Source organism: Marmota flaviventris, chromosome 6, assembly GCF_047511675.1.
Source record: "Marmota flaviventris isolate mMarFla1 chromosome 6, mMarFla1.hap1, whole genome shotgun sequence".
Lineage (NCBI taxonomy): Eukaryota > Metazoa > Chordata > Mammalia > Rodentia > Sciuridae > Marmota > Marmota flaviventris.
The window spans coordinates 109,299,866-109,322,924 of record NC_092503.1 but is presented as its reverse complement, the minus strand read 5'-3'; the positions used below and the strand labels follow the sequence as shown (position 1 = coordinate 109,322,924).

The 23,059-nt window shown below is 33.7% G+C and overlaps 1 protein-coding gene across 1 annotated transcript in view; it reads right to left on the bottom strand.

The window, feature by feature from the left end:
* Positions 1-23,059, bottom strand: part of Supt3h (SPT3 homolog, SAGA and STAGA complex component) — a 470,425-nt gene that overhangs the window by 87,203 nt on the left and 360,163 nt on the right. The window contains exon 11 of the mRNA XM_027950427.2: positions 20,842-20,952. Within this exon, the coding sequence (XP_027806228.1) occupies positions 20,842-20,952 (111 nt within the window). The remainder of the gene's footprint in view (positions 1-20,841; positions 20,953-23,059) is intronic.

The following is a 23,059-nucleotide window of genomic DNA, read 5'->3' as shown; positions in this document are numbered from 1 at the left end:
CAAGGGCAAACGTGTGGGACAGAAAAGGAGTCCAGAACTCATGGATCTCAAGAGACCCTGAAGTTATCTGGCATCAAGAACACACTGTTACTCATTCTACACACATGAAATAATCACAGGAACATTAGCGCATTTTCTGCAGGCCATGAAGAAAACCAGCAGGTGAATCTGGGTCTCTACCTCATACTCAAGATATCAGGCTGGGCCTCCCTTTACAATTTTTGAAGGTCACTGCTGACAAACTACCACTATAATCTATACTTTTAAATTATATTAGGATGACCATGATTTAAAAACAAAACGCCCTGTTCACATTTTTAAAAAATATGTTCTATACACCAGACACTGCTAAAAGCTTAAGTGTTATTTTTAACAATAAAAATTGTTAACAGTAAAAATTGCTAACTTTTATAAATGATAAAACTGAGGTTCAGGCAAACTGACTCAAAAGACCTTGAAAACCCATCAAAGACAGAAGAATGTTAAGTAGTGATATACATGAAACAGTTATTAATGAAATTTTTGGTTTGTTTAGGACAGTCTTTTAAAACAAAATTATATGTACACATAAATAAATTCTCTTTAAAGATGACATTGTTAAAATGAAAGTAGCACCTTAGTGGAAATACAGTGCTCACATCTCTGCTGCTGACTTTCTAATAGCAGCAGTCCTCCATGTGCTGTTTCTCTGAAAAGGTATGTCAGTAGCCTGACTGACTAAACCATGAAGACGTGACTGATACATTCCTGAGACAGCTTTTAACTGGGAAGAACACAGGGAGTTCCATATACATTTTCAGGACTATAAATGAAGTCTCCAGAATCTTTTGGAATAAACACCTCCAGGCTTGATGAGAACACAGTCAGCAGCCTAGCCTAGAAGTTCTATTCTTTGCTTATAATAGTTTGTGAACTATGATGTGAGATCCACAGAGTTCAAGTATTTTAAATGCTTCCACACCACTTTCAACTATAATCATGAACATTTGAAAATGCTCTCCACCATCATATAAAACAGAAGGGAAGTTCTCTATAAAATTTGCTTAAGTGAAATATTTGAGTACCTAGAGCCTACTTAAAAATTATATAATAATGTCAAGCTCTATCCACACAAACTGGAATCCTCATTAGCAAATTCAGTGGTAACCTCTAACATCAGATTAAACAGCACATTTGGGGACCAATGAACATCTAGAAAATTAGTTCAGAATGATTTATCATTTTTTTCAGACACTCTTTAAGAATTAGCTCTTTGAGACTCCTCTTTAGAATATGAGACACCTTGAAACCACTACCATAAATAGCCAACACTTTAGGTAACTGCCAAGCCACCTGCTTTTCTCCAGGAAACCTCATAAAACTCACAAGCTAGTAAAGCTATGTAAAGCCTATAAAATCTCTACCTTTCTGACAAAGTTTACTTATTTTATTTGAGAGACTTTATTTCCCCTGTTCTGAGAACTGAAAAGGATAAGTCCCCACATCAGAGTGAATTCGAGGCACAGACTTATTTGAAAAGAAGGACTCACAACAGAAGTGAATGCCAATGAACACTTTATCACTTCAGTCTTGATTTGGCACAGCGTTTCAGATGGTATTCATTTGGAATAAAGAGATCGATGACACAACTTGTCCAATCCTCCCCTATAAGTGGCTTTACTAGAAGAGGGTAGAGGCAGAAAAATATAAATTCTTCTGTCTGTAGGCAACCAAAAACATACCAACTCATCTTGGAGTAATTTAACCAATAAGATGATTTAGAGGACAGTTCAGTGGCACCATTTTTGGAAGGCAAAAGCTTAGCAGAATGAACATAAATCAAAGGTGACTGGCAGGTAAAGGATATGTGCAGCAATCAGCCAAACCATGTGCACACTGGCACAAATTCAATAAGATCATTTATAAAAATTTTAAGGCAGAAGTACACAAAAGGGGGTCTGGTGCTAACTAAATCCACAGATAGCTTACATGCCACTGAAATAAACACTTCCAGATGCGGGTGTACAAAAACCTTTCACAGAAAGAAATGTTTTCTTTCATAAATCTGAAGGAGGGACTCTTAGCAGGGAAGGGCAAAAAGTTTAAAATTGAGACTGGGCTCCTTATAGCCTGGAAGTGCTCATTGAGGTGGAGTGACTATGTGAGTTAGAGTGAACTGCACAGCAAATCTCTATTTAGAAGCATCACTACAATCAGCATGACTGGATTTCTGTTAAACAGGAAAAAATGCTAACATGTCACTGCATGAGTCCTATAAAATCTGGAGTCTGAGTACTTTCCTGATAGTTTCTTTCTGGGAGTCAGGGAGGAGAAGGAGTGGTAGAGATAATATGCTCATACAGAGATAAAAGCTGCTAATCAAAATTAAGAAAAAAGATGCTTTGGAACTTATACTGCCACAAAACTATCAAAGCCATGGCTTTAATGAAAAAAAAATTTTGAAATTTGGTTAGATTACAGTTATCTTTCAGGAATATAAGACCAAATTCATTAATGGCTTAGATAAAAGTCAAATTTGTTCATCAAAACAAATTTCATAATAATACACAGCATAATGATACATGGGAATTTCTGCTCATATAAACACTCCCAGAAGTTCAAAAAAAAGTTAGAATGTCTTTTTTATATTTACGTTTAGGTTATCTAAGTATTAAGTCCCATCCATCCACCCACCCCAATCCACTAACCAGGAAATTCCCTTGAAATTAGCTTCCTTCTTAAGTCTTAAAACTTCATGCAAGTTCTTTTTAAGAATGTAAAACCATATTTAGTCTTGAGAACTTTTTAAATTGTCTGTTCTATGCAATGTCCCAAATTATAAACTTGTCATCACTTATTCTCCTCTCATTAAAGAATCTTACTTCTTCTATAGTTAAACATCTCTTGAATACATTTGGTTTTCTCCATCCTCACTGTCAGTGCCAAAGATGGTCTCCTGCCTGTGGTACTGCAGTGGCCACATCGCTGGTTTGTCAGTCTACCGCATCAACTTAGGTCAATCTCTACTCTACCTTACCATCTGAGTTAACTCTCTCATACAGAGCTATTCATATTAGCCCCTTGCTTAAACAAACAAACAAACAAACAAACAATCCCCCCCTCCAACTTCCCACCAAATTAGCTCCTTGTTTAAAAATAAATTTTTAAAATAAAAGCTTAATCTTAGGACATGTGGGTATGTTAACACTGGTTCTTTCACTTTTTAATTGTGTGTAGTTCAGTTGTATGAATATGGATTCCACCAAATAAAGTGTTTATACGCAGAAATCAAGGGCTTCTTGTGGTATGTGAAATGCACTTTCATTCAGTCAGGAAGGCATATGCTTTGAATTGATTTTCTAGAAGCAGCAGGTGACAGATTGACTCATAGCTGTATATTGTCCTGCTTTGCTTCATTATTGTTTTATTTTTTGGCTATATGTGAATCACCTGTATGGATGACAGATTATTGTTTGCCATCAAAAACTAAATTGAAGTTAGTTCACCCACGTTAGAAGCAACCACTCGTGCTATCTTCTTTGGACAGTGGCTTCAGAGAAAGACTCAGCATAGAGGCCTACCTTTCTTTTTCTTTGCTTTTTTCATCTTCTCTTCTCCCCTCCTCTCTCCTGTCCCCCCTCCACTGTAAGCCTGCTTGGATGAGGGATTTTGTCAACTAGAACTTATACATATTAGGGTCTTACTTAATTAGTCTGGAATATGGGAATGGGTATTTTGGGTTATAACAGGAATGTAGAATAAAATATGATCCAGAAATATAGTCTCCTACTTCTCTACTGGAAACTGTAAAATCTGCACAACTGTTTGAATTGGAATAGACAGGAAGCTGTACACCACGCTGTGGACATCCACGGCCAGACAGTGAAATCAAAAACTCCCTCCCTGGTATTTCACTAGGGGTCTGGTTCCCAAGTATCACCTTGAATGCACCTGGGAAAATTCAGAGCCTGACATTAGGCTCTGTCCTCATGACTTCTGCCAACTAATCGGTCAAAATATTTCCAGATATAGACACATACTCCATACATTGGGCATATGCCCAGAATCACAAGTGCACTCTAATCAGGTAGGAGCGCCTATCCAGGTGCCAGAGCAAAACTTCACATCTGACTGACATATGGGCTATGAATTTTCTCTCCTCACAGCTTAGGGTCATGCAAAGGCAGCATGTGGGAGTGGAATATTTGGTCTGTGCATATACAGGCTAGGGGATTTGGTTTAAATCAAATCATAATTAAAACACCAGTCAGGAAAACAAGCCATACTCTTTTTTTATTTATTTCTTGCACATATTTTTCCTACCTTATGTATAACCTTAAATATATGTTAAGCACAAAAAGAGCAAGGTATCAATTTCATTTTTGGAAGGTACAAATTCCCATTTATAACAATTTACTCATTATGTTGTGGAGTTAACTTTGCAAGTATATCAGTAAATTAAATGATAGTTCAATGATTATGTTTGTTAACTAAAAGGTGAAACACTGCTTAACAAATTACCCAAAAAATAAATCACCACCAATTTAGCAGGCTCTCATCATAGGTATTTGTCACACTATTAATAAAACAGTATAAAATGTTTCACTTAAACAACTTGCTTATGACTACTAGGTGGGTGTGGCAATAGTAAGTAAAGGATCTACTTCAATAAAACTGATATGTTACCTAATACTCATATAATTTGGATATAAAATACTAATTAAAATTTTAAATAGTATTTTTGCTAAGTCAACAGCAGTTTGATATACTGAATGAGTTGTAAGTCTAAACTGAATATTTACAATCTTCCTGCTTATTTATAGATTTTTGTTATTTTTAGAGCATGATATTTAAATGTAGAAATATTTCAACTCAGTTTAGTTTCTCCCAACAAATTCTTTTGGTGCTTTCATAAAGTTATGAGTTAAAGAAATTTTGTGATTTTGTTTTTTCTTTTTTAAAGAGAGATATTTTCCTTTTGGGAGATGTTCAAAACATTTTTCCATTCTATCTCCAGAAACTATAACAACATACTTAAACCTCAAGATTTAGTCCTTACAGAATATTCTGTTCAAAAAGTTTCTCTTTGGTGTCAATAACCTCTCTTTCTCATGTCCAAAATCTTCCTCCTTTCCCTAGAACAGAGTTCTAGTTCTTTACAGGACAACTCATTAATTTTTTGAACTACTTCCAATTTAAAAAGACTGAAAGAGGCAAACGTGGAACATCTAGGGCAGATTTGGGCTACTAGCCTTTGTTGTTATTTTAGCCATACACCCCCCATTGGAGAAGACTGATTTTCTTTTTTACAAATTACTTTTCTGGAAATTCTAAAATTCTTTGGTATGCTTCTAGGGTTTCATATGTTTGGTATGAATGCCCATAGATCTGTCATCTATAGTTTTACTTGAACTTGTATAAACATTTTATTGATTAGGAAGTTATATCTTGGAATTTGAGTTGGTTTTTTTTTATATTTAAAGCAGCTGATATATCCTACACAAAATTGTGCAAGAGTGCATCACCTTAGGATGTAAGCCCTATGCTGAACTTCATATGAGGTCTTTCTACTAATAAAAAAGTAAAGGCAGGAATAAACAAAATATGCCTGCCTCTATAGTCAGTGTATACTGCAGAGAAAAAATAGTGGTTAATAATAACAGGATTTTAAAATATAGACCTAGATAATTCCATTCAAAAAATTCATTGGCTGTCCTAAGTTAAGACTTTGCTGCTCAGAGATCAAAAGAGGTAAGAGCACTTGGCATGGTGGCACATGTCTGTAATTCTAATAACTCTTAGAAAAAAGTATCTAGTAAAAAAAAGTTGGGAATGTAGCTCTGTAGCTCAGTGGTAATGCACCTTGGGTTCAGTTCCCCAAAAGAAGGTAGGAGGTAGGGGCTCTCTTCCCTTCTCCTCCATTTTTGTGCTGATGAAAACAAGTTAAAAAGCTTTACAACATAATATGATTACACTAACTCCGTTTATCCATACAAAATCATCATGTTACATTATTAAAGCAGAAAAAAAGTATTAGTAACAAATTTCTCCAAGTTTGGATTCAATAAGCAAAGCAAATAAATTTGACTCTGAAACTTATAGCAAATATTTGTCAGAGAAAGATCCTTGGGTGATTTAGATTTTTGTCTTCCTAACTCTTCCACTTCTTTATTCCCACCATTTCCAACATGATCTCTCTGAATAATCCCAAACTTAATATTGTACTAACTGGACCATATAAAATTTCTGATATTCAATTGTTTTTGACCTAAAGAAATTATAGTTGCTTATAAACTGGCCTAATATATTCTATAACTCAAAATATACACCCCACCCTATTTTGCAATTAAAAACAATTATAAGTTTCATGCTTTCCTAGAACACTCCATTTTAGGCTATTTTCATATGATAAATAAGCTACATGTTAATTTTTTTCTGAGAATAAGTGGCCTATAGTTATAAAAATGTACTTGGCTCCAAACTAGAATGATAGGTTTAGTAAGTACTCTCAGAAGATTTAATGAAAAGAATTTTACTTCTAGTAAAAATACAAATATTTAAGAATTCTACACAATTTCTACTTGGTATTTACATTATTGTAGTATTTTGTGATATTAAATTTTCTAGTTTGAACACAGAATGTGGACAAACATAATGTGTTGTATTCATCAAGTGAAACTAGATCAAAATACTCAAAGCCATGTGCCATGTAACTGTTGTCTTTGAAAGTTAAATGTGGGGAATTCTTACAGAAAATTTCATGTTTTTTTTTTTTTATCTCTCCTGGTCTATTATGAACATCCCTGGAAAATTAATGATGTGAGAACATCCCTAGAACCCCTGAATAAATCTATATACTCCAAAGTAAGTGACTGAAGTGAAAGTGCAGTAAATGGAGAATCATCAGGAGGCTGGAGTCTAGAGGTAGTCCTGTCACACTCTTGCAAGAAAGATGTCTTTGGGTTGGTGCACTGCAAAGCTTCTCTGAGGCCAATTCTAACTGGTCCCTCCTAGACAGCTTATTTTAGCACTAGGGATTGAATCCAGAGATGCTCTACACTAAACTACCCCTAGTCCCTTTCCATTTTTTATTTTGAGATAGGGTCTCATAAAGTTGCAGCAGTTGGCCTTGAACTTCCAATCCTCCTGTCTCAGCCTCCAAATAACTGGAATTACAGCTATGTATCTCCATACCCAGCCCACTAAACAGCTTTAAAATACTATGATTCTGTCTTAGAATTTAAGACAGTTGAGTGGATAATGGAGAATCCCTTCTAGGGGAAGTACTTAAGGTTATTTAGGTTAATAACTATGATTAATAGAGCAATTTTATCGCCTCACTATTCTAGCTCAATAGAAAGCTACCTGATACATTATTGGTGGGACTGTAAATTGATGCAACTACTCTGGAAAGCAGTATGGAGATTCCTCAGACCACTTGGAATGGAACCACCATTTGACCCAGTTATCCCACTCCTCAGTAGATTAGCCAAAGGATTTAAAACAGCAAACTATAGTGATGCAGTCACTTCAATGTTCATAACAACACAATTCACAATAGCTAAGCTATGAGCCAACCTAAGTGCCTTTTAATAGATAAATAAAGAAAATGGGCATATATATGGGCATATATACACAATGGAGTACTACTCAACTATAAAGAAGAAAGACTTTATGTCATTGCCAGTAAATGGATAGATCTGGAAACTATCATGCTAAGTGAAATAAGCCAATCCTAAAAAAACCAAAGGTCAAATATTTTCTCTGATATGTGGAAGCTAACCCACAATAAGGGTGAGGTGCAGAAGTTCAGTGGATTAGACAAAGGGGAATGAAGGGGAGAGGGGATGGGAAAAGGGAAAACAGTAGAATAAATCTGACAGAACTTTCCTATGTACATATATGGATACACCACAGTGAAATCTCACCATTGTATATATCCACAAGACTGGGATTCTAATTAGAACAGGATATATTCCATGTTTGTATAATTATGGCAAAATGGATTCTACTATCATGTATAACTAAAAAGAGCCAAAAAAAACTTGCCTGACAATAAACAAGCTCATGGGTTTATCATATTTTCCATTGATTATCAGGAGAAACTAAAATAGATTTAGGCAGTACACATGAGATTATGTCATCACACTCAGCAAACACAGCTTTCTTTCTTTTGGCTTTCACAATTATAGACCTGACTTTATATCAGCCATTTACAGCATTTCCCATTGAGAGCTGGGCTTGAGTTCCAGAGTACATAACCATGGGCACCACCCACTGTTTGTAAATAGTGAGAATCTAGGTAAAACGTGGGTGGGATGGCCTTGTATTCCACAGACAAGGGAGTACACTCTGTTATTATTCAGAATGTTTCCTTTGAGAGAAAAACAACAAATGATTAATCACAAAATTTAAAATGCTTTTTACTTCTGAATGTGTACAAATGAACTCTAAGAATATTTAAAAAGAAAAACCATTAACAAAAATCTTTAGGCTAAGAAAAAAACGATCGTTAATATATACGCCCTAAACAATGGTGCAGCTAGGTTCATCAAACAAACTCTTCTCAAGTTCAAGAGTCAAATAGACCACAACACAATAATCATGGGAGATTTTAACACACCTCTCTCACCACTGGACAGATCTTCCAAACAAAAGTTGAATAAAGAAACCATAGAGCTCAATAATATAATTAATAACTTAGACTTAATTGATATATACAGAATATACCACCCAACATTAAGCGGATACACTTTCTTCTCAGCAGCACATGGATCCTTCTCAAAAATAGACCATATATTATGTCAAAGGGCAAATCTTAGCAATTACAAAGGAGTAGAGATACTACCATGCATTTTATCTGATCATAATGGAATGAAATTGGAAATCAATAATAAAATAAGAAAGAAAAAATCCTACATCACATGGAGAATAAACAATATGCTACTGAATGAACAAAGGGTTACAGAAGACATCAAAGAGGAAATTAAAAAATTCTTAAAGGTAAATGAAAACTCAGACACAACATATCGAAATCTCTGGGACACTATGAAAGCAGTACTAAGAGGAAAATTCATTTCATGGAGTTCATTCCTTAAAAGAAGGAAAAGCCAACAAATAAATGACCTCACACTACACCTCGAAGCCTTAGAAAAAGAAGAACAAATCAGCAGCAAATACAGTAGAAGGCAAGAAATAATTAAAATCAAAGCTGAAATCAATGAAATCGAAACAAAAGAAACAATCGAAAAATTGACAAAACTAAAAGTTGGTTTTTTTAAAAAATAAATAAGATTGATAGACCACTAGCCGCGCTAACAAAGAGAAGAAGAGAGAGAACCCAAATTACTAGCTTACGGGATGAAAAAGACATCACAACAGACAATTCAGAAATACAGAAGATAATTAAAAATTATTTTGAAACACTATACTCTAATAAAATAGAGGATAGTGAAGGCATCAATAAATTCCTTAAGGCTTATGAGCTTCCCAGATTGAGTCAGGATGATATAAACAACCTAAACAGACCAATATCAAGTGAGGAAATAGAAGAAGCCATCAAAAAACTACCAACCAAGAAAAGCCCAGAACCTGACAGATATACAGCAGAGTTTCATAAGAACTTTAAAGAAGAACTAATACCAATACTCTGCAATCTATTTCAGGAGATAGAAAAAGAGGGAGTACTTCCAAATTCATTTTATGAGGCCAATATCACCCTGATTCCCAAACCAGATAAAGACACCTCAAAGAAAGAAAACTACAGACCAAAACTACAGTCCCTAATGAATTTAGATGCAAAAATCCTCAATAAAATTCTGACAAATCAGATACAAAAACATATCAAAAAGATCGTGCACCATGACCAAGTGGGATTCATCCCTGGGATGCAAGGCTGGTTCAATATACGGAAATCAATAAATGTAATTAACCACATCAATAGACTTAAAGATGAGAACCATATGATCATCTTGATAGATGCTGAAAAAGCATTCGACAAAATACAGCATCCCTTTATGTTCAAAACTCTAGAAAAATTAGGGATAACAGGAAATTACCTCAAAATGGTAAAAGCTATATACGCTAAGCCTCAGGCCAGCATCATTGTAAATGGAGAAAAATTGAAGGCATTCCCTTTAAAATCTGGAACAAGACAGGGATGCCCTCTCTCACCACTTCTATTCAACTAGCCACAATTAGACAGACGAAAGAAATTAAAGGCATAAATATACGAAAAGAAGAACTTAAATTAGCACTATTTGCCGATGACATGATCCTATACCTAGCAGACCCAAAAAATTCAACCAAGAAACTTCTAGAAGTAGTAAATGAATTCAGCAAAGTGGCAGGATATAAAATCAATACCAATAAATCAAAGGCATTCCTGTATATCAGTGACAAATTCTCTGAAATGGAAATGAGGACAACTACTCCATTCACAATATCCTCAAAAAAAAAAAAAAAAAAAAAAACCTGGGAATCAACTCAACAAAAGAGGTGAAAGAGCTATACAATGAAAACTACAGAACCCTGAAGAAAGAAATAGAAGAAGACCTTAGAAGATGGAAGGATTTACCTTGCTCATGGATTGGTAGAATTAATATTATTAAGATGGCCATATTACCAAAAGCACTTTACAGATTCAGTGCAATTCCCATCAAAATCCCAATGACATTCCTTGCAGAAATAGAAAAAGCAATCATGAAATTCATCTGGAAAAACAAGAGACCCAGAATAGCTAAAGTAATTCTAAGCAGGAAGAGTGAAATTGGTAGTATCACGATTCCAGATTTTAAACCATACTATAGAGCAATAGTAACAAAACCAGCATGGTACTGGCACCAAAACAGGCTGGAAGACCAATGGTACAAAATAGAGGACACAGAGACAAATCCACAAAATTACAACTACCTTATATTAGACAAAGGTGCTAAAACCATGTAATGGAGAAAGGATAGCATCTTCAACAAATGGTGCTGGGAGAACTGGAAATCCATATGCAATAAAATGAAATTGAATCCCTTTCTCTCACCATGCACAAAAGTCAACTCCAAATGGATCAAGGAGCTAGGAATCAGACCAGAGACTCTACGTCTAATAAAAGATAAAGTTGGTCCTAATCTTCATCACGTGGGGGCAGGCCCCAAATTTCTTAATAAGACACCTGTAGCACAAGAGTTAAAACCAAGAATCAACAAATGGGACGAATTCAAACTAAAAAGTTTTTTCTCAGGAAGAGAAATAATATGTGAGGTGAATAGGGAGCCTACATCCTGGGAACAAATTTTTACCCCTCAAACATCAGATAGAGCTCTAATCTCTACAGTATACAAAGAACTCAAAAAGTTAAACAACAAAAAAGCAAATAACCCAATCAACAAATGGGCCAAGGACTTGAACAGAAACTTCTCAGAAGAGGATATACAATCAATCAACAAATACATGAAAAAATGCTCACCATCTCTAGCAATCAGAGAAATGCAAATTAAAACTACTCTAAGATACCATCTCACTCCAATAAGAATGGCAGCCATTATGAAGTCAAACAACAATAAGTGCTGGCAAGGATGCGGGGGGGGGGGAAAGGTGCACTCATACATTGCTGGTGGGACTGCAAATTGATGAATCCAATTTGGAAAGCAGTATGGAGATTCCTTGGAAAGCTAGGAATGGAACCACCATTTGACCCAGCTATTCCCCTTCTCGGACTATACCCAAAAAAGCATACTACAGGGACACAGCCACATCAATGTTTATAGCAGCACAATTCACAATAGCTAGAATGTGGAACCAACCTAGATGCCCTTCAATAGATGAATGGATTTAAAAAAGTGGCATTTATACACAATGGAATATTACTCAGCACTAAAAGATAATAAAATCATGGCATTTTCAGGCAAATGGATGGCATTAGAGCAGATTATGTTAAGTGAAGTTAGCCAATCCCTAAAGAACAAATGCCGCATGTCTTCTCTGATATAAGGGGGGTGACTCAAAATGGGATAGGGAGGAAGAGCATGAGAAGAAGACTACCACTAAATAGGGAAGAGAGGTGGGAGGGAAAAAGAGGGAGAAGGGAAGTTGCACAGAAGATGGGAGGAGAACCTCATTGTTATACAGAATACATATATGATGTTGTAATGAGAAAAAGAAAAAAAAAGTGTGTCACATTAGATTGGATAGAGAGAAAGGATGGGAGAGGAGGGGAGGAGTAGGGAGGATAGGAAGGGCAGCAGAATAGAATAGACAATATGATTTATGTATGTACATTCCATGTATGTATTATATATCAAAATGCATTCTACTGTCATGTATGACTAAAAAATAAATAAAAATTAAAAAAAAGAAAAACCCATTAACAAAAATCTTTAGGCTAAGAAAAAAAACCTTTCTAAACAGTTATTAATGTGAATTTTATGATAGGATAATCCATTCAAACCTTTTGCCATACTTTTTTAGGGACCCTAATACCTTTCTTAACATTTTTGTCTTCATATGTTTATATACTACATATATAAAATATTACCAAAATATTACCAATATTTTTGAAAAAGAAAACAGAAAGAACTGACATACACTAATATAATAACAGTAGATTATAATAAAGCAATACTAACAAATAGAATAGGATTGTTAACTTAACTAAGTGGAATTTTTTCATGTTTACTACTCATATAAGTTCTCACATGTTATATACAAAAGGTAGAGGAAGGGTTGGGATTGTTGGCTCAGTGGTAGAACACCTGCTCAGTGTGCGCATAGGCCCTGGGTCAATCCTTAGCACTAAAAAGAAAAAAAACAGTGAAAGAAAGTAGTAAAATTGCAGGTATGCAAAAAATAAATATATAAATAAATAAAATTGCAAAAATAAAATTAAAAAACTGAGCAAACATATGCATATTTAATTTCAAGCTGTAAAATGATTTTTTAAAATCACAGGACAATGGAAAAACTGTAGAGAAAAATGGTAGATCTACCAATCCTTTGTAAAATCCTGTATACTGAAAAGAATGTTATATTAGAAAAAAATTAAAGGATAAATGAAAAACTGGAAAACATATCTTCAACAAACCTAACGTAAGGTTTTACTGTTCATTTTTTAAAAATTATAAATATTTGCATAAATTAGATTGATACAAATGAATCTACTAATGCCCTATAGAAAAAGTTCTGATCAAAGATCTGATCAAAATTTATAGAAATACAAATAAGCAACAAGTACATAAAAATGTTTAGTATCATCAGTTATCAAATACAAATAAAATACATTATCAAACTACTGAATGTAAACTTGGGAAAGCTAGTGAAAATCTGGTAGTTTCTTCATTCATAAAATGAGAAGAGTAGTCTCCACTTAAGACTGTGGTGAGAAGCAAGTTAGTACAGTGCATGATATGAAAGTGCTTAATAAATATTAGTTGCTCTAATTGCTATTTTATTTTTGCCTATTAGAATGACAAAATTAATATTCAATGATGATTAGAGATTATACCCTCACACATTGCTTATATGATTATAAATTGGTTTAAGATTTTTAGAAATTATTTTGACAAGATTATTAGGAAATTTAAACCATCCTTTGATCCTAGAACTTCACTTCTAGTTAACTATTCTAAGGAAACCATCAGATAAGATTTACATACAAAATATATCTTATTAGTTAATTTAAATAACCAATAAAATGGTAATGGTTAAGTGAAGTAAGAATTAAGGTACATTCAGATGTATAAGGCTATGAAGCTTGTATAGCCTAAGAAAGGCTAGATATAACATACCATACATAAAGTATAAAAAAATCAGAGTCTCAGTTTTGCTTAAATTATTAATAAGTATAATACAAAAAAAGACAAGATGAAAAGGCAATAATAAATTGACACTAGGATGTAAGCTTTATTTTTTACTTTTTATTTTATTAATTTTCTAACATAATCACACCCCCTGCTTTGTGGTACTAGGGATTGAACCAAGGGACACTCTATTAGTACATCTCCAGTCCTTTCTTAATGGTTGTTTGTTTTTGTTTTTTTTTTTTTTTTTTTTTTTTTTGAGGCAGGGTCTCACTAAATTGCCTAGGCTGACCTGGAACTTGCAATCTTCCAGATTAAGCCTCTTGAGTCACTGGGATAACAGGCTCATGCCACAGAGCCAAGCTTAGCACTTCTTTGATAATCAGTAAAATGAAGAAATGTCAACTATACTGAGAAAATATGGCTATTAATTTATTTTAAAAATTATAAACTTTGATATATTCATCAACCTCTTGACAACTTGTTTTTTTTTTTTCTGATAGCTTATATAAATATATAAACTTGTACCTAATGAAACTGATATAAATTCAAGTGCATCCTGGTTTGGTCTTTACATTTCCATTTCATACAAGTGGTATGCAAAATCCAGCTAGTATACAAAAAAAAAAAATGAGTAGTAATTATGTACACTCAGTTACTAGGACTTTATTGTTTTTTATGATGTTCAATGATTAAAAAAAAAACTCATGTTCTTCAACCATTATTAATCCAAAAAAAATGAACATTTATTCTCAGAACATAATCTTTATATGGTATTTAAATTTTAATGGTATGAACAATTTGTAAAAAAAAAAAAAAAAAAGTCACATTAGTAGGGGTTGGGGCTGTAGCTTAGTGGCAGAGCACTTGCCTGGCATGTATGAAGCACTGGGTTCGATCCTTAGCACCATATAAAACTAAACAAGTAAAATAAAGGCATTCTGTCCATTAAAAAAAAAAAAAACACAAAGCCACATTATTAAAATATTTAGCTTTTTTCTGAGATTACAAAGTGAGGCAGAATGACCTGTGTGTGTGTGTGTGTGTGTGTGTGTGTGTGTGTGTGTAGGCATGCACATATCTGTGTGGTTGGATAGAATAGATTTTGTTCTGTATTCTTAACTCCTATCTTTTAGAAAATATAATGCAGCCTACTGTTACTTCCACTATTATTAAGAGCCACTACATGCCAAGTTCATAATACTTCTGAAAGTCTATCATCAAGTATTTCTATTATTATCCTTGTTTTACAGATACAGAAACTGAGCTATAAGTGGCAGATCTGAACCCTGGCCATTTGATTTCAGGATCAAAGTTTTTCATCACTGTATAATAAAACCTTACATTTTATTGACTACTATAAGCAAAAGGATAATATAAGATGGCAAGTGTAAAAGTCACTTAGAACATTCTAGATCACATGAGCACCTAAAGTAACTAGTGATTTATTTATTTATACTTTTTGGTGTTGGGGATCAAACTCAGGGGTTCCCACATGCTAGGCAAGCATTCTTCCATTGAGCTACATCCCTGTATCTAAAATAACTATTACGAACCATAAACTATGAAATGATTTCTAGAATTAAGAAAAGTAAATAAGAAGCAAAAAGTAAAGTTAGCTTCTTTAATGGTTTACTCGAATGTGTGTACATAAAATGAGGTATATGGGATGGGGACAATTACAAAGGTATTTTGGAGAAAAAAATTAGAGGTAGGTACTATGATGGTCAATATATTAGTTCTGATTCTTCCATTTAATCTAATTAATAGCTTAACTTGGAGAAAATTAATAAAAATTTCTAGGCATGTTACCTTCTCTGGTCTTCTGGTAGGATTCTGAATTATTGAGAACACGGAATTATTAAGGACACATTATTTCAACTGAAATAATGCCAAAGATAATACTGTTACAATCGGCTGAGAGGGAGCACTGGGTTATAAGGGTCTCCACGGCAATTGTGAATGCAGAGTCCAGAGGTGAGTGGCAGACAGCTGATGTTTATGCCATCCTGCCTTTAATCCCTTCCTCTGAAGCTACCACAGTGCAGAACTCTTCCCAAAGTGAAAGAACTCACAATTCCTTGTATAAGGAGTTGTATACTAAAATTGATTATGTTGTAATTTGGTATAAAATTACTTCAGAAGTCACAGAAGAGAGACTGATACCTCACTAAAAGCAGGTATTTAAGTATATGTGGCTTATCCTGGAACATAGTTTCCAAGGAAATGACTGGTTGTTATTTTAATGTTCTAAATTTCAAATTATTAGAAATCTGATGTATATGTTCCAATTTATGGATATTTGAAATCATATATTCTTTTTGAAAGTATATTAAAGTAGTACAGCCATTATGGAAAACAGTAATGGAAGTACCTAAAAAAAAATTAAAAACAGAACTATTATGTAATCCACCAATTTCACTACTGTGTATCTATCTAAACCTGAAATTGGTATGTACAGAAGACATCTGTACTCCCATGTTCATTGCAGCATCATCGCCAAGGAGTAGAAACAACCTAAGTGTTTTCCAACCGATGACTAGATAAAGAAAATGTGAAGCATATACACAATGAAATACTATTTGGCTATAAAAATGAATGAAATCCTGTTATTTACGACAATATGAATGAACCAGAGATCATTATGCCAAGTGAAATAATTTAGACACAAAAGAGACAATTCTCACTCATGTGGAATCTAAAAAAGTTGTTTTCATAAAAGTAGAGAGCACAATGGTAGTTAAAGAGAGGCTGGGGACAGTATGTGTGGGGTTTCAGGTTAAGAGGGGGAAAGGTGATCAGTGGGTACTATGATACAGCTATATAGGAGCAAGACATTCTTAGGTACTATTGCATAGTATGATGACTACAGATAACAATACTGTACTATACATTTCAAAAATCTAGGAGAAAGGATTCTGGAAATTTTTACCACAAAGAAATGATAAATGTTTGAGGAGATAAATATGTTAGCCTGATTTAAACATTATGCAATACATACATCTATCAAACATTCCACAATACCTTGTTAATACATATGACTTTTGTTTTTGTATATTAGTTAAAATTTTTAAAAATTAAGAATAATTTTTAAAATAAATAAATATACAAACACTAGATTCAGAATGAAATGCTACAAAGATAAAATGCTCATAAATATAAACTAGCTGTTCAATTCGGTGGCATTTTAGTTTACAAAGAAAATTTCATGTTGAGAGTAAGTCAGCTAAGCCTTTCTGCCTGGAAATTTAGGTTGTCAGCTCATGGTTGACAGTCCACATGCTTCCTCTCCTACAGTTCAAAGTCTAGGTAGCGAAGTGTCCCTATTGTACCTGCTTAAGGTATCATCTTCAGTACTCAAGTACTCAGAGTGGACCTTCAGGAAATGAAAAACAGCATCTTTCAACATGGAGAGGTTTCTCCCATGAGCTACTCCTTTCAGCAGCTGGAAGTATGTGGAAGCCAGGAAGCGTAGCCATGTTATTGGCTTACAGAGTCTGCAAATCTATCTCACTTTGAGGAGAGAGTATTAAACTTCAAAAAGAGAGTTTTTAACTTTGAAAAGCAGATTAATTTACCATTAACATACATTGAAGAAAAGATATCTTCTTCAACAAATGGTGCTGGGAAAACTGGAAATCCATATGTAGCAAAAAGGAATTTAATCCCTATCTCTCACCCTGCACAAAACTCAACTCAAAGTGAATCAAGGACCTAGGTATTATATCAAAGACCCTGAACCCACTAGTAGAAATTGTAGGCCTAACACTCCATCATGTCAGCTTAGGAACTGACTTCCTCAACAAGACTCCTAAAGCACAAGAAGCAAAATCAAGAATCAATAAATGAGAAGGTATCAAACTAAAAAGCCTCTTCATAGCAAAGGAAACGGTCAAGAATATGAAAGGAGAGCCTACAGAATGAAAGAAAATTTTTGCTACCTACACCTTGGATAGAGCACTAACTTTCAGGATACACAGAGAACTCAAAAAAAAAAAAAAAAAAAAAAAACCACCCAAAAAACAAATAACCCAATCAATAAATGGGTTATTGAATAGGTACTTTACAGAAGAAATACGACTGGTCAACAAATATATGGAAAAATATTCAATAACTCTAGAAATTAGAGAAATGCAAACTAAAATTACACTGAGATTCCATGTCACTCCAGTCAGAATCAAGAATACAAGCAGCAATAAATGCTGGTAAGGATGTGGGGAAAAGGGTATACTCAAACATCGCTGGTGGGACTGCAAATTGATGCACCCACTCTGGAAAGCAGCATGAAGATTCCTCAGAAAACTTGGAAGGGACCCACTATTTGACCCAGTTATCCCACTTCTAGTTATATACCCAAAGGACTTAAAATCAGCATACTACAGTGATGCAGCCACACCAATGTTTATAGCAGCTCAATTCACAATAGCTAAGCTATGGAACCAACCTAGATACCCATGAACAGATGAATGGATAAAGAAAATGTGGTATATATACACAATGGAATATTACCCAGCCATAAAAAGAATGACTTCTTGACTTTTGCTGGTAAATGAACAGTTCTGGAGACTATCATGCTAAGTGAAATAAGCCCATCCCCCCAAACCAAAGGTTTTTGTAAATATTAAATGAATATCCTAGAAACAGAACCACATGGAGTAACAAAGATTGTTTTAAAAGGCTATGAGTATTTAATTAAACACCACAAACATATTGCTAAAATATAAAATCTTTAATTCCCCATTTAGTGGATGCTAACACACAACAAGGGATGAGGGAATAGAATAGAAGTTCATTGGATTAGACAAAGGGGAATGAAGGGAAGAAATGGGGGGACGGGAATAGGAAAGACAGCAGAATGAATTGGACAGCACTTTCCTATGTTCACATGTGAATATACCACCAGTGAAACTCCACATCACGTCCAACCACAAGAATGATCCTAATTAGAGTAAGTTATACTCCATGTGTGTATAATGTGTCAAAATACACTCTACTGTCATATATATCTAAAAAGAACAAATTTAAAAATTTGAATAATTAATTATAATATAAAACTATGTCTCCTTGATGATAACACCCATGATATCAAATGGAACAGGCATATTTAGACCTGATGATTAGGCAAATTCTTAGAGATGCAGGTAATGGAGTAGATCTTTCCTGGTGAAGCTTTTCTGAGGAGTGATAAAACCTGAGGTACTTCTCTGGAGAGGGTCTTTTTTTTTTTTTTAAATTCTATTTTCTAGATTTACTTAAATTAGGCATTTTAAAATTGCATAGTTAAAAAAAATCAGTTATATTTTATTAGATAAAAATTACCTTGAGCTATATTTGCACCTGAATTAAAGTCGTTAAAAAAAAAAAAAAAACATATACCACAGTCTTAGGCTGTAAAAGCAATCATGCACATGAGTACCAGGTTGGACATGGAATGGAGGGTGACACACAAACACACATGTAAATAACGTGATCCATTCAGTCTATTTAAAAACAAAAACTTCAATAAACAAGCAGCTGCTCTTTGAGAATATATTGAAGACTTCATGATTTTGAGGTTCTCCCCATATAGTGGATACACTTATGATATTTCATTCACTATGTTTAGGTACCATTTTTTGGTTTATTCTCAAAAATTATTTCCATTTCTGGTCTTCTAGATCATTATCAGCACTGCCTCCTTTTTCTTTTTTCTCTACCCCACTGCCTAAACCTAGTGGTCATTATTTGGCTCTTATCTATGGATTTGATATTTTATATTTTTAGCCTTTAGCTATAACTTGGTTCTTTCTTTTTTAGTTGGTTTTAAAATTTTTACTTCCAATTATCTTCAGTTTTTCTAAATCTCATCTTCATTTAGGCCTGTCGCTTAAAATAACCTAACCTATCTGTAGAATGGGGGGAAAAAAACCCAATGATTCTGATTTCCTTCTTTCAAGACTCTGAAATATTTATGCAGAAGCATATTTGTGCAAAAGTATAATTGCTTTAATTAGCAGTATTTAAATCATGTGCAAGGTCGGGGTGTAGTTCAGTGGTTGAGAACATGATTTGTATGTATGAGGTCCTGGGTTCAAACCCCAGCAACAACAAAAGTGAAAAATGATCACTACTACAGAAAGCTTCCCGAGACATTTATAAAATACACTCTTGCTGTCATACTGAGAATTCATATAATTCACAATAACTGTGAGAAGAATGGAAAGAAAACATTGTCTATATACATAAGCAAAAAAGGAGATAATTTTAAAAGAAACCAAGACTCCAATGAACAAAGAATAATAAATTCCCCTCTTAGGTAAAAACATATACAGTGTCATACTTGCTTCTCATTTACTCATTCACTGATTACATTAATGTTATTTTTATATATTCTGCATTAGTATGTTAAAACAAGTAAATATCAAAAAAAATAAATTTTACAGTTCCTTGGTTATGTAGATCAAATCTTACTTTGTAAATATTAAATGAATTTCCTAGAAATAGAACCACGTGGAGTAACAAAGATTTTTTTAAAAGGCGATGAGTATTTAAATAAACACCCCAAACATATTGCTAAAATATAAATTCCTCATTTAAAAAAAAAAGCCCGATTAGAAGCTTTCAGATCATTTGAAGATGTGAAAGGCTGTCTACGGTTCAAGTTCAGTGCCAAGTAAAAAAATAATTTCTTCTTCTTCCAACTCAAAGTATGTTTAGGGGAAGGATATCTGATAGAAGTGGTAATGCCAATCTAACCAATTTTAAAATATAAAGTGCTTCTGGCAATATTTGAATACATATAATTTGACAAAATTTTTTATAAACTTAAGCTTTGAAAAATAGCAAATATAAGCTCCAACAAAAAGCTTAATATGTAACTGAAAGAAAATAATATTTTGTAGGAAAAAAACTGTCCTTTCAAAAAGAGACAAAAATGAGTTTTATTTCCCAAGAGAATTATGCCACTTTTATACAACAAAATTACGGTTACCACAAATTGCTTTCAACAATTCCACTGCTTCTTCATTTGACCACTTGAAAATCAAAATTCTTTCAGATTATAAATATAACTTTTTATAACTCTGTTATTACGTACTGTGAATGGGGAAAGGGGGCCAATCTTGTGGCCATAGCGTCGAACGGCCTCTCTGATGTGGCAGGGCTGGATGGCATCGCTGTGAGCCTCAACACCACAGGCCGCAGTGCTCTGCAACAGAAAAACACATAAATTGTTACTAAATCAAAAACACACAACAGAACTACAGTGTATAAAATATTAAAATAAACCTTTATAAAAAGGATCATTTTTTCCCTTAGGGTGCACATCACTGCAGCCATATACTACATCCAAAAAAAAAAAAAGTTCCATTAACAAATCAAAGATGACTTTTACATGACCCCTTCCTATTAGACCTACCAAATGCAATTTTTATGCCTACAATATTTCACCTAAGCCAGCATGTCAAGGTAAGGAGAATACAGCCACTTGTATGCCGACAAAAAGTGTCAAGGAGCTTGTTGAAAGAACCACATGAAGTTCTTTTTTAAAAAACATTTATTATTATAAATGTTTCTTGGGAGATTCTTGAGCATATTTCTGAAATAACAGAGGGTCATCAAGTTAAAATGAAAAATGTAAAACTTCTATGTATTCATTTATCAGACTGGTGAATGTCATAAAAGACTGTTTCAACTTGGTGCCTAATTTTCTAAGTGTTCTGTTCCTCAGAATGAAATAAAACAAGAACTTTCTATTTTAATCTGTCTCATCTATAGAAGGCAGGTTTGAAAGCACAAATACACACAAGAAAGAGAAAGCTAATGTACAATGAGTACAAATATCAACTCAAGAAATGATAGAGGTGTATGGATGTGTATATAACATGATTTTTCAAAAGAAATTACAATGCTATGTAGGGCATTATAGTTTAATGATTCAATTGCAAGTTCTGGCTTATCAACTACCCTGGGTCCAGATCCCAGTCCTATCAGTTATCAGCTCTGTCTCTACCATAGTATCTCTAGGCCTCAATTTCATCTTCTTTAAATTGGGACAAAAATTATAATTGCTTTATAGGATTTTTGTGAAAATTAAATGAGGTGAAATATACAAACATAAAATAGTGCCTGGCATATGCTAGCTATTCTTAGTACTAGATTATTATTTAAATTAAGGATTAAAAATGGAACATCCATGTTCTTGAAATGGTAAGCTAATTTAAAGTATAGTAGGTAATAGATACCAGACACCATATCATCAATCTTAAAGAATCAATGGAAAGAAATATTCAGCTCACATATTGGTATGACTGTGATCTAGAACTCATTCATAGTCACCTAATTAAAACTAATCATTATTCTGGTCACTACTATAATTACTATAATTTACCTGATGATTACCAAAAATTTTTTAATTTGTTTTAATAGTTACACACGACAGTACAATGATCTTGACATATCATACATTTGAATAAGATGGCTCATAATTCTTGGAAAGTAATAAAAGTTTATGGAGAGTAACCTCTGTGGATCATACTTTGGCAAAATCTTACCAAAATGAAAAAGCACAAACTCTTTGACCCAGCAATTTCACCTTGAAGAATTTATTCTATCAACATGGGTACAAAACCACACACACACACACGATATTCACTATAGTACTACAGTAGTATCTGAACTGATGAATCAAATTTTCACCATGAGGGACTTCGGGGCCATTTCATAATCACTCCCAATGGAACTACTTCTAAGATATATTATATGAAAAAAATGCAAGGTATCTAATTGTGTGGCACTGTTACTACTTGTTTTTTTTTTTTTTTAAAGACTATTATATACTTATTTAAGCACATAAAATACACTGTGAGGGTACACCAAAAATGAGTAACAACGCTTATCTCATGGATATTAAGTGGGTGGCAGAAGGATGGGCGTTACACGGAGACTGGCATTTCATTATATATTCTTCTGTACTTTTAAAATGTACCTTTATACTACATGCATGCTTTCCTTTACAAACTGGTAAAATATTCTTAAAATTTCTTCAAGAATATCTGGTAGTTACTCAAGCTGAGCCTGAAACAAATTAAAATTCAAAATAGATCTTGATTATTATTAAAACTAAATTTTAAATAAGCCAACAGGACATACTCTAGAGGATCTTTCTCAATTTCATTCCAAAAATACCCTAAATAATGTATCTCCTATGCCCATAACAACACAAATTTGGTTATTTTAATCCTCACTTTGGCACTTGCATAAAAGTACACAAGGTTTCTTTGAATGATTTTTAAATTCTCATTCCAGTTACTTTC